Here is a 14,745-nt window from a genome sequence, read left to right as displayed (position 1 = left end):
TGTAGTTGTGATTTTCTTATAAATTATTTAAAATTTTAAATTATCTGAAAATTATGATTCTAATACTAGGGAATGTTGTGATATTATAAATTGATTTATTATTGTGTTTGAGTTTATCATAAAATGAATAATATGATTGAGTTTGTTATAATTGATTGGTAGTTGTTTTTTGTTCTTAAGTTATAAATAATTAATTTGTAGTTATTTTTTTTCCTTAGGTTATAAATGGAACACCAACAATCTTCAAATAAAAAGCTAAAAACATTACTGTCATTTTTTGGGAAAAGAGATGATCAATCTGAATCTGATAATCAATTGCAGTGTGATATACCTCTTAGACCAACAGTTGGATCCTCTACTTCCGATTTACAACCTCATTTTGTATCTAGGCCAATAGAACAAAGAGAAGAAGAATTTGATATTTCTTCTATTGAACGAGATCCAGGATTACGAAAATTGATTTGTGAATACTCTGTTAATGAGCGGGATGAGATTAGAAGAGCATATATCAAAGCATGTCCTTATCAACCCAAACTTATTGAGTATCCAAGAACAAAAATTGGAAAGCAAAACCGTCGATTTCAATATGTTTGGTTCAAACAATTTCCTTGGCTAGAATATTCACCTTCAAAGGACAAAGCATATTGTTTTCCATGCTTTCTTTTTGAGAATACAAGTAATCCAATGGCTCGTTCTGCACTTGTTTCTGAAGGGTTTAACAGTTGGAAGAGAGTTAATGATGGAGAAAAATGTGCATTTCTTATTCATGTTGGTTCATTGTCTTCATCACATAATAGATGTGTGAAATGTGTTCAGGATTTGATGAAACCAAAACAAAATATTGACAAAGTATTGAATGCTCAATCTACGGAAGAAATTATAAAGAATAGGTTGCGCCTAAAGGCAACAATTGAAGGTTTATTATGGCTTGCAACTCAAGGATGTTCTTTTAGAGGTCATGATGAATCAGAGAGTTCCTTAAATCGTGGAAATTTTATTGAATTATTGAAATTTCAAGCACATTTAAATGATGAAATTGCAAAAGTTGTGTTACATAATGCCCCGCAAAATGCTAAATACACTTCTCCGCAAATTCAAAAGGAAATATTGCATATTCTTGCTAATAAAGTGAGAACAATGATTCGAGATGAATTGGGAGATGCCAAGTTTTGTATTCTTGTTGATGAAGCTCAAGATGAATCTAAAAAAGAGCAAATGTCCCTTATTTTCAGATTTGTTAATAATTCTGGATTTTTGATGGAACGTTTCTTTGAGATTGTGAGTGTTGAGGACACAACATCAGCAAACCTTAAGAAATCAATTTCTGACATCTTTGTTCAACACAATATTCAAATCCACAACATGAGAGGACAAGGGTATGATGGTGCAAGTAATATGCGTGGTGAATGGAATGGGCTTCAAGCATTATTTCTTAGAGACTGTCCATATGCCTATTATGTACATTGTTTTGCTCATCGTTTACAGTTAACATTGGTTGCAGCTGCTAAGGATGTGCCTTCTATTTGGCAATTCTTTTCTTATTTGACTTCCATTGTAAACTTTGTCACCTCGTCTCCTAAACGTCTTAGTGATTTACAATCTGCTCAACAAGAAGAGATTGCATATATGTTGGCTATTGGTGAGTGTGAATCTGGTACAGGAGCTAATCAAATTGGTACATTGCATAGACCTGGTGCTACTCGTTGGAGTTCTCATTATGATTCTGTTAGGAACTTGATAGACATGTATGCAGCAACTTGTAAGATCCTTGGAAATCTCAGTGAAAATGGGCCAAATGGTACAATACGTGGGGAAGCTTGTGGTTTATGCAACATGATTATGAGTTTTGAATTTATATTTGTGTTGTTTTTTATGGAAAAGATCTTAGAAACCACTGACATTCTTTGTCAAGCTCTACAAAATAAATCACAAGACATTGTGAATGCTTTAAAATTTGTCTCAACTACAAAAGTCATCCTTTTAAAATTTAGAGAAGATGGTTGGGATGAATTTTTTGTGAAAGTAAAGATTTTTGGTGAACGACATAATATTGAGATGCCTGATATGAGCTGTGGTTATAAAGTTAATCGTTATTGTCAACAACGGGATCATGTTACAGTTGAGCATCATTATCACTATGATATTTTTAATGCTGCAATAGATTTTCAAGTGATGGAACTAAATTGTAGATTCAGTGAGGCGACAATGGAACTTCTTGCTCTTTGTTCAGCTTTGGATCCTACAGATTCATTTAAAAAATTTAATATGGGCGATATTTGCAAGCTTGCATCAAAATTTTATCCGGCTGATTTTACTCAACAAGAAATTCATGCTTTGAGAGTTGAATTAGAACACTATCAACTTGACATAGTTTGTGATCATGAGTTTCAACAAATTTTTACTCTTTCTGCATTATATAGAGAAATGATTGTGACTAAAAAGGCTGAGAGTTATGTTATGATTCAGAGATTGATTCGACTTGTCTTGACTCTTCCTGTATCAACTGCAACAGTAGAGAGAGCCTTTTCATCCATGAAATTTCTCAAAACAGCACGTCGCAACAAGATGGATGATGATTTACTTTCTGATTGCATGATTCTCTACATAGAACGACAATTGTCTGAGAAAATAGACTTGGAATCAGTAATAGATGAGTTTTATACTCTAAAATCTCGTCGAGCACAGCTTAAGTAGATGAAGTATTTTGTATGAAATTTGAACTATGTAAAAGGATATTGGAATATAAATGTTATATGTTTGTTAAATGTTTAGTATACATGTATGTTTTATTATGGTCGTAATTTAGCCCAGGGCATTTGAAGACTTTGGCTACGCCATTGAATAGATGACTCATCCATTATAAGATTGAATACGACACGAGAGAAACAGAAGGAAATTTAAGATGGCATATCTAGATTGCCACCAAAGACTTGAGTGCCTTGCTGCATTGTGAAGTTGAGTGAATTCTACCATACCATCAGTTTAATGCACGTCTGTACAACAAAACAATAAGTTGATTGTTCTATGATTAATCCAGTATACTGCACCTAATATAATGTCAAATTCACAATATAAAAAGGCATAACAAATCATTGAAGTCACCACATAGGTTCTTACATAATCCTTTCATCACCTAACAAACAAAAGAATAAATAGGTTATCATCCATGATTAAGCATCAAGTTAGACTAGTGTAGTTTAAGAACTTAGAGGTCAAACAAAGTCTGTTCATGGAGTGTACTGTTAAAACAAAATTATCCTTATGATGAAAACCATCATGCATAAACCCTAGAGCGTTCATGTACAACCCTCACAAATGAACTTTCCCTCGCCATAGCTGAATAGCAGCCGAGAACCTTTTTTTCCTTTAGTATTTACTAGCAGAGAAAATGATTAAGCAGATATTCTGAACAACTAAGCACAGGATTACCTTCCAAGGAAAGCTGCAATCATTCGATTGTAATCAAGGTATCGCCCCACATGAAAGGGAAAAAAGGGGCAAAGGAAGACAAGCTTCAAAGAAAAGCCCCAAAGTTTATGCTGTGACAGTAGCCAAAATTGGATTTGCTGAACACTAGAGAGGAAACCCTCCCTAAATCGATTCAATCAAAAAATACCTGCTTGGTGACGAAGGATCCGCCTGGGCTGGTGACGATGCACACAAACCTTTGTCGCGCATCCTCCGTAACCTCCAAGAAGGCGCGACTATCCACCTCCTGTCGCGCCACTCGATCTTCCACCCCCGAGTCGTGGAGCAACGGTTCGTCCTCTCCCAGATCTATATTCCGCGCAATAAAGAGGAGAACATGATCAGATCCACCTGCAATGTAACACCCCTAGAAAGCCTAGATAAGAAAGTAAGGATAATGAGAGTACGAATGAAAAGAAGGTGTAAATATTCTAAGTTAAATATTAAGATGGATTTAGATGATTATGAAAGAAAATAAAGTTGAGAATATAAATCATCTATGCATGATTTATAATGTATGGAATTAATGTAGACAAAAGGAAGAAATATGAATACATGTATGAAATATTTATGCATAATGCATAATAGGGTAATATATGAATTATTATGTACAAAAGAAAATAAAACGTTAGAAGAGAGATTGAACCTTGCATCTCTTGTAAGGAACATGTATAGGATACCAAAGGGGATAGGAGAATTATTGATAAGGAGAGAGAGGACTAAGTAGTTAAGAATAAGAAAGGATTATTTTTACTAAAAAGGAAAAGGGAGTAAAAAGAAGTAAAAATATACATAACCAAGTTTTGATCCTTGGTTCTCTTGTGGATACATGCATGTGTTAACCAAGTGGGATAGGAGAGGATATTGTAAGAGGAGAGATAGGAATTTTAATTAAAGGAAAGAAAAGAGAGAAATTAAGGGAGAACTCAAGAAGCATCTTCTCTAGAATATTCTTAACATTAAGAAGAGAAGTAAATAAGGAGGATGAATCAAGACAAGTTTCCTCCCCTCATTTTAGTATAAATAGGCATGGAGGGGTGACTTCAACTTCATCCTCACTCACTTTCCTCCTCTCCTCCCTTGGGTGCCGAAAACCCTCTCCCTCCCTCTCTCTTCTTCTTCTTGTTGCCGAGCAACACAAGAGGAAGAACCTCTTCTTCCTCTTCACTCTCTCCCTCTTTCTCTCTTGTTGTTGCCGAGCAACACAAGAGGAAGAGAAGCCTCTTCCTCCTCCTCCTCTCCACCAAAAGACTTAGCCACTCCTCTCCTCCATTGGTGCCGAGCAAAGCAAGCAAGGAAGAAAGGTCCAAGCAAGTTCTCAACTCTAGGAAACTTAAGCGAAGAAGGTAAGCTTCCCCTCACCTGTGGTACAAGGCTTTATATATATTTTCAGATTTTATGAGGATTTTAAAACCTAGAAACAAGTTTGAGAAAATTCGGTTAAGAAGAGCTTCGAAATCTAGTGAGGTGTAACTAAGTCTACACTACATGATAGATTTTCTATACCATGATATGTGATAGCATAGGAAATGCTATACATAATGAGAAAAGAATGAAATTTATGTTATGTATATGTCATGATATGTGATAGCATAGGAAATGCTATACATAATGAGAAAAGAATGAAATTTATGTTATGTATATGTCATGATATGTGATAGCATAGGAAATGCTATACATAATGAGAAAAGAATGAAATTTATGTTATGTATATGCCATGATATGTGTTAGCATAAGAAATGCTATACATAATGAGAAAAGAATGAAATTTATGTTATGTAAATGCCATGATATGTGATAGCATAGGAAATGCTATACATAATGAAAAGAAATAAAAAAATAAAATGCATGAAAGATTGTTAGGGATATGATATGATAGTTATGCATGATAAATTATTTTTGTATGGTTTGTACCAAGGGTGGGCTCCGTAAACGCCCCGGGGTCGATGGAATAAGACTCGGGCCTCGTCAGAAATGGGCTTCTGAATGCCCTAGGTCGATGGAGTAAGACTCGGACCTAATATGTATGTATGGTAGGGTTCAAAGACTTGCTACCTTGGACCTACTTAAGAAGCGCGCGCATTATGTATGTGGTACAAACCGGGATCCCCTCTAATAATGATATGAATTTCAAGTACTTATAAGTATAAGTTTTCAAATTCATGATGCATTGCCTACATATGTGCTTGAATTATCTGATGATTAGATATTATGTCACGTGATATTATGATATGACTATGAATATGATACCCTTGTATGTCGTATACTTATGATACCTCGCATGATATTGATATGCAATGATATGAATTCGGTTTAGTGAGTAGGAAAGGAACTTACTGAGCCATGAGTACTCATAGCTTACTTTCCTTGTACCGCAGATAAAGAAGCTGGATGAGCTAGAGGAGCAACAGGAGGAGCAGATAGTGATGTGTGTGGTGGTGGCTCGGCAAAGAACGATCCGGACAAATTAATATGATTAGTTATAGAATCAACATATGCACCTTTGAACAAATCAGAATATGTGATATTATGCTTAATAAATTAAATTCTTTAGAGTTTTTATTCTTCCGCTGTTATAACTAAAGCATGTACGTAAGTAGTATAAGAACGTAGCGCCACCTTTGGTTGGGTAAGATGGGTGGGCGTTACATGCAACGTGGTATCATTGGCAGTAGCCATTACAGCAGATTGTTCTTCCTTGGACCACCTAATCCGGCCAACAATAAAAAGTTAAAAGGATTCCAGAATAGAAAAAGGAATGAGAGGGATTGGAAGAATAGTGACTGCGAAACGGAGGGAGAGATGGATTCGATCGGCGGGTGAGCCGCGAAGGCCTCGAGCCATCCGGCAACGTCGATCTGAAGAATTAGAAGGTGAGGAAAGGGGTCGGTGAGGGTGATCGAGAGTAGAGAAGAGGGGGGCAAAGGTGTGACCTTGTTGAACCAGATTCCGTTGGCGGACTGGATTGCGTGGTGGAGGTCAGAAAACGGCGAGGTGGAGGCGAGCTCCTTAGCGAAACGCTTGCTGCCGCAGCACCGTAGCACATCCTCCTCCGTCCACGAAAAAGACGCCATCTTTCGTAGATCTAGGAAGGGGAAGAGGGAGATAAGGCGAGGAGGAAAGTGGTGGTGGCGTTGCGATGGTATACGGTGGACGACGTCATATAGGTTTAGATTTCGAGGGAAGAGTGAAATGTTACAAATTTTGACTAAGTATTGGTGGGAAAATTAAATTATTTTATTTTGGTTCATTAACACCACTTTTAACAACGGTTTTTTACTATTCAATTTCATAGATAGAACAAGGAAGCTATCATAGACACCGGGTTTTAAAAACCGCTGTTAAAATCGATGTCTATTAACGAAAAAATGTGCTCATAGACATCGGCTAAAAAAATCGATATCTATAAGCGAAAATCTGGGCTCATAGACACCGGTTTTTGGAAAAACCGGTGTAAAATACTCAAAGATATCAAAATTTGCTTAAACCCGCTGTTGTTCCACCGATGTCTATGAGGGTTTTTCTTGTAGTGTCTACAATATAAATTAATTGAACAACTACACTTAGCATATAAATGTAGATATTTGACCAATGTGATTCTTTATTTCAAAATAAATGTTTACAAAAAGCTAGACTTTTAGTATACACTCTAACATATATAAATTCAGAAATGGTACAGAAAATCAGAAAACTTGCATTTGCTATAATAACTAGAGTTAAAAGCTATTTGTTCACTGGAAATCTGGAAGCTAACTGTTTGTAGAGTGTTGATAAAAGAAGACCTTGCATCTCCATAGTTTAGCTAAATTCTAAAATGAGACTTTGATACAGAACAGTGACATAAGCTGGAAAATGGAAGTTGGAACTTAAGCTCTGAATATGTCCATTTTGCAGTTGAGTTAAAATTCTGAATCTTCAGTCATTGAAAATATATTTTGAGATGAATTTGGTTAGGTCTTGCTGTGGATTAAATGTAGAAGAAAAGCTACAGAAATTGAGGATGTTTAAATGATAGAAAAGGAGCTAAAACTTATCAACACAAGAAGTTGATTTTGATTTCAAGAAGACAGAATTGGATTAAGTTTCTTTGCTACTTGTTGAGTTTTATTGCTCGAGATGAGCAAAGATCTAAGTGTGGGTGAGGTAAGGTATGATCCAAGTTGTCTCAGTGATTGAATGCACAATTAGAGAACAAGAAGGTTTAAATTGGTACCATATCAGATGATTAAATGCTGAAATGTTGAAGTGGAATCAGAAATGCAGAATTTGGTATCAATAGTGTGCTTAAAGTCAGAGGGAAAAGTAGTGAAGATCTTGCATTATTTGAAACGAATGGTGTGGCATTTTCTTTTATGCTATTACAAACTAATTTGACGGAATCTTGATGAATCAAAGTGTTGAAATTGGAATTGTAGAGCTAAAATTCAGGATTATGTTGAAAATGGGCAGTGATGCAAGATGAAACAAATGGTCAAAATTTAGAAGGAAAAGTTGTAGAGTTCAAGGTTTAGTAGGATCATTAGTTAGAACTTGAAAGAAACAATTAAAAGGGAAGTGTACAATGAGTTGTGTAGCTAAACAAAGAGGAGATAAATGCAATGAAGGTTAAGTTCTACTAATGCAGTGTTTGTGCTAGAATTTTGAAAGGCTAAAAACTAAAATAAAGTAAATGAAGATTACTAGAATTGGGAATGAATGAAATGGTTCTTTAGGGTTAGTTTTTTAGGGAGGTAATCTCAGCAAATTGAGAAGAATAAAAAGAAGAAAATCATTGCTAAGCTTAATTTGAATTTTTAGAGATGCATTCATTGAAATTGAAGGAATGAGAAACTGAAATTGTTGATCAATGGTGAAGCAATTGGAAGAAAATTAAGGAAGAAGGGGAAGAAGGAAGTATGGCTGAGTATTCATTTATATAGCATTCCTTGTATCCATGTCTTCCACTAAAGCTAAATCTTTCTTTCTTATCTTTTCTTTGAGCTAATTCTTCCTTTTCTTATCTTTTCTTGTAAATAATGCTTTGATGTGCACTTAATTCATATTCTTATATTTTCCTTTCCATGATTAACCTTTATAGTGTGTTTTGTATCCATGATCATGGTAGAGAGTAGAAGATAAGCAAGCATATGGTAAGGCAAGAAGCACAAGTAGCATGAGTGCCCTCCAATTTTGTTATTATATGTGAATTAGGATGAGGGCAATAAAAATTCTATCTTGTGAGGTTTTAGTGTGAAATCAATTTCAATTTACTCATGATAGATGGAAATTATTATGTTATAACCAAGAGTAAAGTTTTTAGTCCATGAATACTTGAGATTTTGAAATGTGATAATCTTCGATGGTTTACTTTTTTTATTTTCTAATCATGTTTAGGAATTTGTTTAGGGGGTGCCATTTAAGTAGAATTTTTAGTTTTCTTTACTTGAACGGGGTGTCCAAGACTAAGTGTGGGGGATTTGATAACCATGATTTAGATACCTTATTTTGATTCATAATGCATGTTTTTAATGGTCTACTCTTAGTTTAAACTCACATTTATATTGCATTTCATAAATTGCATTTGATCTTGAACTTAATTACAAATTAATTTATAATTATGGTATTTTATGCTAATATTTGATTATTATCTTGTAGGCATCAAAAGAGTCATGGGCCCAATCCAATTGTAGCTGTTCATCCACAATCAAGTAGATCTAAGTCATCGATTGAAGATCCAACCCATCTAACCTAATGAGGAGTAGATCTCAGCCGTAGATGAAGATCCAGAGGTTTTGATTCAGATCTGAGTTCACCCATCCGTTGATCAAGCCCGAAACATTCTGGACCATCCGATCAGATTTGAGGAGGATTTAGAAACCTTGAGAAGCTACAGTGTTCTCTGGGCTCGGTTCCTCGCGATTCTCTACTGGTCATCGTTCTCAACCTTAGCAACGCCGACGCTCCCATCTACATCTAGATCAGAGTTTGAGATCTATCATCACCGACAGCATTTGGAGAGACCGACGATCATTGTCCGACCACCAAATTGTGAGAGAGGAAGGTTCTTCTGTCGTTGTCCGTGCAATTCTCATTCACCAGACGAGCTCAGATGGGAGGGGTTTTTCCGATCTGAAGGAGTCCATCAGGCAACAGAAATCACGGAGTAGTTTTTTCCGGAAGTTTCTGCTTCACATCCGTTAATCAATTCGCTTGCGACTTTGCAATTGATTTGATCGATCGATTGATGATCGTGCCTCATTCATCTTTCCCCTGATCTTCAGCAATTGAACTTTATAGAAGATTGTAAGCTTGTAGGGAGTTTTCTACAGCTGCACACTGCTTGATTCTCAACCGAGAATCTGAATTAATCTGGTGATTTCTCACAGGAGTTTCCGTAAGATTTTCTGCAATTTGCAAAAAGACAGTTGATGAAATGATGATTTGAGTTGTGATGCTCTTCCATCTTGATTTTAGTTTCAATTGATAGATCTATTGTTTTCATTAGTTTTCTTTTTAGTGCAAGCAAAACCAAATTTGAAATTGCCTTGATTAGAAGTCATCATGATCTATTGTCTTCAATTATCATGAATTGCTTCTATGTTTCCCTTTTGTTTCCTTCTCTGTTATAGCATATACACGAGTAGGGATTTCAATGTATGATTAGGTTACAAGTTTCAATTCAAGCTTCCTTTCCAATTTGTCATAGAATTTACTGATTACTTTACTTGCTCTGTTTCCTTAAATTGATTTTCTTCTGTTCATTATAGTTTCAAGTAATTCTGTTCATTACACAAAATTACAATTCAGTTCAATTAGCTTCAAGTGATTTGATACAGTTTACTTTAGTTTTGTTGCTATTCTTGTGTAAGATCGGTTGTCGTAGTTTGTTAATTCTAATTAACTTCATTTCGTCCAGTGAGTGGTTTGCTTAAAATAAGTCTTGTTAAGCATACATTTCTCTAAACTCCATAGAATTTGTTTATGAAAGTAATTCATTTTAATACTGAGTTTGAAATAATCTAAATTTCTTTTCCAAAAATAGTTTTGAATGAATTTCACAATCTAGGCACTCACAAATTTACTAGTTAACCTTGGAAAGAAACACGACTTGGGACTCCATACTACACCTCTCATCTTTTGTTTTGAAATGTTCCAATCTTTATTAATTTGATGTGCTACTGTTAGTTAGAACCCTAGAGCCAATCATTTGATGATTGTATAGACTCATGTATATCATATTCTTGTATATTAATAAAGGCATTTGTTTGGTTATTATACTTATTTGTATTAGTGCCAAATAGACTAAGTATAATAGCGTCCTTGAGTAGAAGGTTCATACCTATATCAATCGATTAGTTGAATCGATAGTGAGATGATATTGGGAACACTACTCTAAATCATTCCTAGTCGAGTATTAACATTCAGGGACAATGTTAATGCAATAAGACTAGAATGTAGGTCAGTTCGATGACTTGATCTCACAAGTCATGGATATAGAGATATCAAGCTGACACATGGGTATACAGTGGAGAATGTATACTGAATGACCCGCCATGAGAAAGTATCATAGATCATTATATGAGTGTCATATACTTTCTCATGTGGCTATTAGTATGACTATTAGTCCTTAGACCTGAAGTCACCATGGATCCCTACATAAGGAGTTATGTACTTTGGTTTCGTCAAACGTCACCCGTAACTGGGTGGACTATAAAGGCGATTACTGGGTATATAACGAATTATGCAGAGGGATGTGAGTGATGTAGATGGGATCTATCCCTCCCATATGACAGGAGCGACATCGCTATTCTTGATAGAGTGAAACCACTAAGTGCATGGTCATGCCCAAATGAGTCAACATTGGATGTTGAGCTCATTTGATTGAGTGAGTCTACTTGGAGTTCAAGATTTAGATTGATCAGAGGATGACACGGTCTATGCCTCATATTGATCAATCTAGATGTCTAGGATAGAAGGACACTTGTCATATATTGTGAGGAGTCACAATTAGTAGTCACAAGGTGATGTTGGATCTCGACATTTCTTGTAACTTGGGTAGCAATGATGTATTGCAAGATGTCGCTCATTGCTTATGTTACTAAAGGAGTTTAGAAACATTGCCAACGTTACAAGAACCTATTGGGTCACACACAAAGAACAAGTGAATGGAGATTAGGTTCATATGATGAACCAATTGGATTAGGTTCATATGATGCACCAAAGATTGGATTCAAATTAGACTTATTGAGTTAGACTCAATTAGTTTCAATTGTTGAATGAGTCTAATTTAAATTTGATTCATTGAGTCAATTTATATTAATGAATTGAGATTCATTAAATTGAAATTGACTTGAATCAAAGAATGAATGCAACTCAACATGGAAGAGATTTGGTCAATTTTGACTTAACCAAAATGGGAAGTTGAAACATCAAGTTTGACTTGATGAATTGCCCCTTCATGGAGGATGACTCATCCTACATGGCAGCCACATCATCTCCTAGTTGTCAAGGAGGTTACAATCCTCCATTTAATGTGGCCGGCCACATTAAATGAGGGGGTTACCCATGTGTGGCCGGCCACATAATGAAAGGAGGTTTCATTGTTTTATGGCTATTAAAGTGGTGTAATTGTTTCTTCTTCCTCCTAGCTCTCTTCCTCTTTTCTCTTGCTGGTGCCGTGCACTTCCATGGATGAGAAGGTGGTTGAGTGAATCCAAGAGCAAAGGAAAGGTGAAGGTCACAAAGGAAGGATACTACTAGTGAGTGTATAAGATTTCTTTTGTACCTTCTTCTTTTCTTCCTTTCCATTTCCCATCCGAGAGCCCTAGAGAAAGTGCTAGCACACTTGGGGCTCTCTTCTCCATCCTTTGAGTGTGGGAGACACTCCTTGTTCGTGTGGATATCATTAGAGGAGTGTCTACGTTGACACTCTCGAGATCCGGCGTACCTTGAACGAGCGGGATAATCGAAGGGCACGCTTCGAAGGTATAAGGTTTTTTCCTTTGTAGATCTACTGTAGATCAATGTTTTGAAACTCGTACTCGTAATTTCCGTTCGGTTTTCCTTGCACGGATCTACGGCTTTGGGTGATTCGGGGTTTCCGCGACGCGAAAAGCGGTTTTCACGGCCCGAAAACCCAACAGTGGTATCAGAGCCACGTGCAAGGCTTGTACGAGTTTTATTTTTGGTTTTATGAAAACTAAACATTCTGTGAATTTTCTGTAAATTTAAGTTTTTATAGTTTTTATGGGTAATTTTTCCGTAGAAGCGAAGCACAAGTGTCTCGGCACTTGTAGGCTTCGGCTATTGGAAAGATTTTTCCAAGACGGCTTCGTTTCGCCCCAAATCCATTTGGGACAGCGGGCTTGGGTGCCATTAGATCGCAAAGGAGCAACTCACGATGGTTAGATCGTGGGTAGGGGTACTGCCCCTCACCCCGCAAGGGGATTTGCTTCGCGATTGCACCCGAAATCGCTAAAAACGAACCCGCCGGGAAGATTTTTCCGAAACGGCAATGTCTCGGCCCAAATCGTTTTGGGACAGCGGGTTTAGGCGCTGTTGGATCACAAAGGAACCCTCGCGATGGTTAGATCGCGGGTAGGGGCGCTGCCCCTGGGCCCCGCAAGGGGATCCGTTCCACGATTGCGCCCGAAATCGCTAAACGGGACCGCCGAGAAATTTTACTCGTAAAAATTGTAAAAATTAATTTTAAAATTATAGAAAATTATGAAAATATATAATTTTGAATTATATATTAATTTTGTGATAGTCATGGCCCAAAAACCCAATATGATTGGTTGTGTTGTAATTCATAATACGGCCTGCGTGCCGTTATGTGTTTGCGCGTGTTGTATGTTTTTATTTATTCGCGACCTGCGCGTCGTGCCTTCTCTTATATTCTTGTTGTAAATTAGATTTAGACTCGAATGTAACTCGAGTTTCAAATTGTAATGTACAAATTGGAGCGGTGGAGGGTCCACACGAGACGGAGTTCCGAGGCGGACACGAGCAACACAAGGTGGTCAAAGGAGGAGCTTGGAGAAGCTGTTGACCCTAGGTTGACCATTCGATCTTCTCATTGGCTTGAGAAGATCGTAGTAGGGCCATGACTAAATCACAAATAGATTAATTAATTAATTGTTATGTATTTGATGCATGTTTAATAATTAATTAATTAATTAGTGCCTTAACGATTAGATTAGATCTAAGTCGTGCACATGATGCACCCTTGTGATTAGATTAGATCTAAGTCGTGCACAAGATGCATCCTTCTCGATTAGATTAGATCTAGATCGAACCAACTCTAAATGCCTAACCGTGCCGTGATACCTATCACTACCTCGATCACATGTATTGTTGAATCTGAAGAAGAGCAATACATATTATCTTGGTAGGGTACAGAGGGACAATCTTGGTCCCGCCTATCAACGCATGGGTGAATACAAACTCAATTAGATTGAGTATTCCTAGTTGCTCGGTTAGATCGAGTCAACTATAGGCATTCTTCCAACGGTTGGAAAAGATAGGTCAAAATCACATATATATTAACTCTCGGGCGTATTAGCCAAAGCTAACTCGAGTGTTAATATAAATGCGGATATTGATCCTATAAACAAGAGTTGCATAGAGATGTAATTGGTAATCGTTACCTACCGATCATACTAAGCCTTGGGCGTATTAGCCAAAGCTAACTCAAGGGTTAGTATGATGTGGATCTTGTCCCACAAGAATTATAGTATTCAGTGGGAACATCATTTAGTTAAAGGCCTAATTAAATGATTTTAAAAGAATATGATATTTATTTCTGCAAATTTTATGTTGTAGATAACCATGACGTCGAACACGAATTCCTTCTCCCTGCGATCTGTCCTTGAGAAGGACAAGCTCAACGGAGCGAATTTCCTGGACTAGTACAGGAACTTGAGAATAGTTCTCACCCAGGAACGTAATGGAGCAGCCCATTCCGGAGGCTCCTCCTGCCAATGCCCCGCGAGCCGACAAAGATGCTTACAAGAAGCATCAAGACGACGCATTAGATGTGTCCTGTCTAATGCTCGCGACCATGAACTCAGAGCTTCAGAAGCAACATGAGTTGATGGGCGCATATGATATGGTTGAGCATCTTCGCTAACTATATCAGGGACAAGCGAGGCATGAGAGATTTGAGATCTCTAAGGCACTGTTTCAGTGCAAGATGTCAGACGGGGCTCCTGTAGGTCCTTATGTACTCAAGATGATTGGGTACATAGAGAACCTACAAAGACTGGGGTTCCCACTTGGCCAAGAGCTGGCCACTGA

At 37.0% G+C, this 14,745-nt stretch overlaps 1 protein-coding gene across 1 annotated transcript; it reads left to right on the top strand.

Annotated features, from left to right (window-relative positions):
- Positions 1-225: 225 nt before the first annotated feature.
- Positions 226-2,694, top strand: LOC122031331 (zinc finger MYM-type protein 1-like). Its single transcript, XM_042590457.1, has one exon. It carries the CDS (start codon positions 226-228, stop codon positions 2,692-2,694), a length of 2,469 nt encoding a protein of 822 aa, XP_042446391.1.
- The last annotated feature ends 12,051 nt before the right edge of the window (positions 2,695-14,745 follow it).

This window comes from Zingiber officinale, chromosome 11A, assembly GCF_018446385.1.
Source record: "Zingiber officinale cultivar Zhangliang chromosome 11A, Zo_v1.1, whole genome shotgun sequence".
Classification (NCBI taxonomy): domain Eukaryota; kingdom Viridiplantae; phylum Streptophyta; class Magnoliopsida; order Zingiberales; family Zingiberaceae; genus Zingiber; species Zingiber officinale.
Note: the sequence above shows the minus strand (reverse complement) of the source record. Positions and strands in the feature narration are given on the sequence as shown.

Coding starts and splice junctions, on each gene's coding strand:
- LOC122031331 (XM_042590457.1), top strand. CDS start 226: ATGGAACACCAACAATCTTCAAATAAAAAGCTAAAAACATTACTGTCA.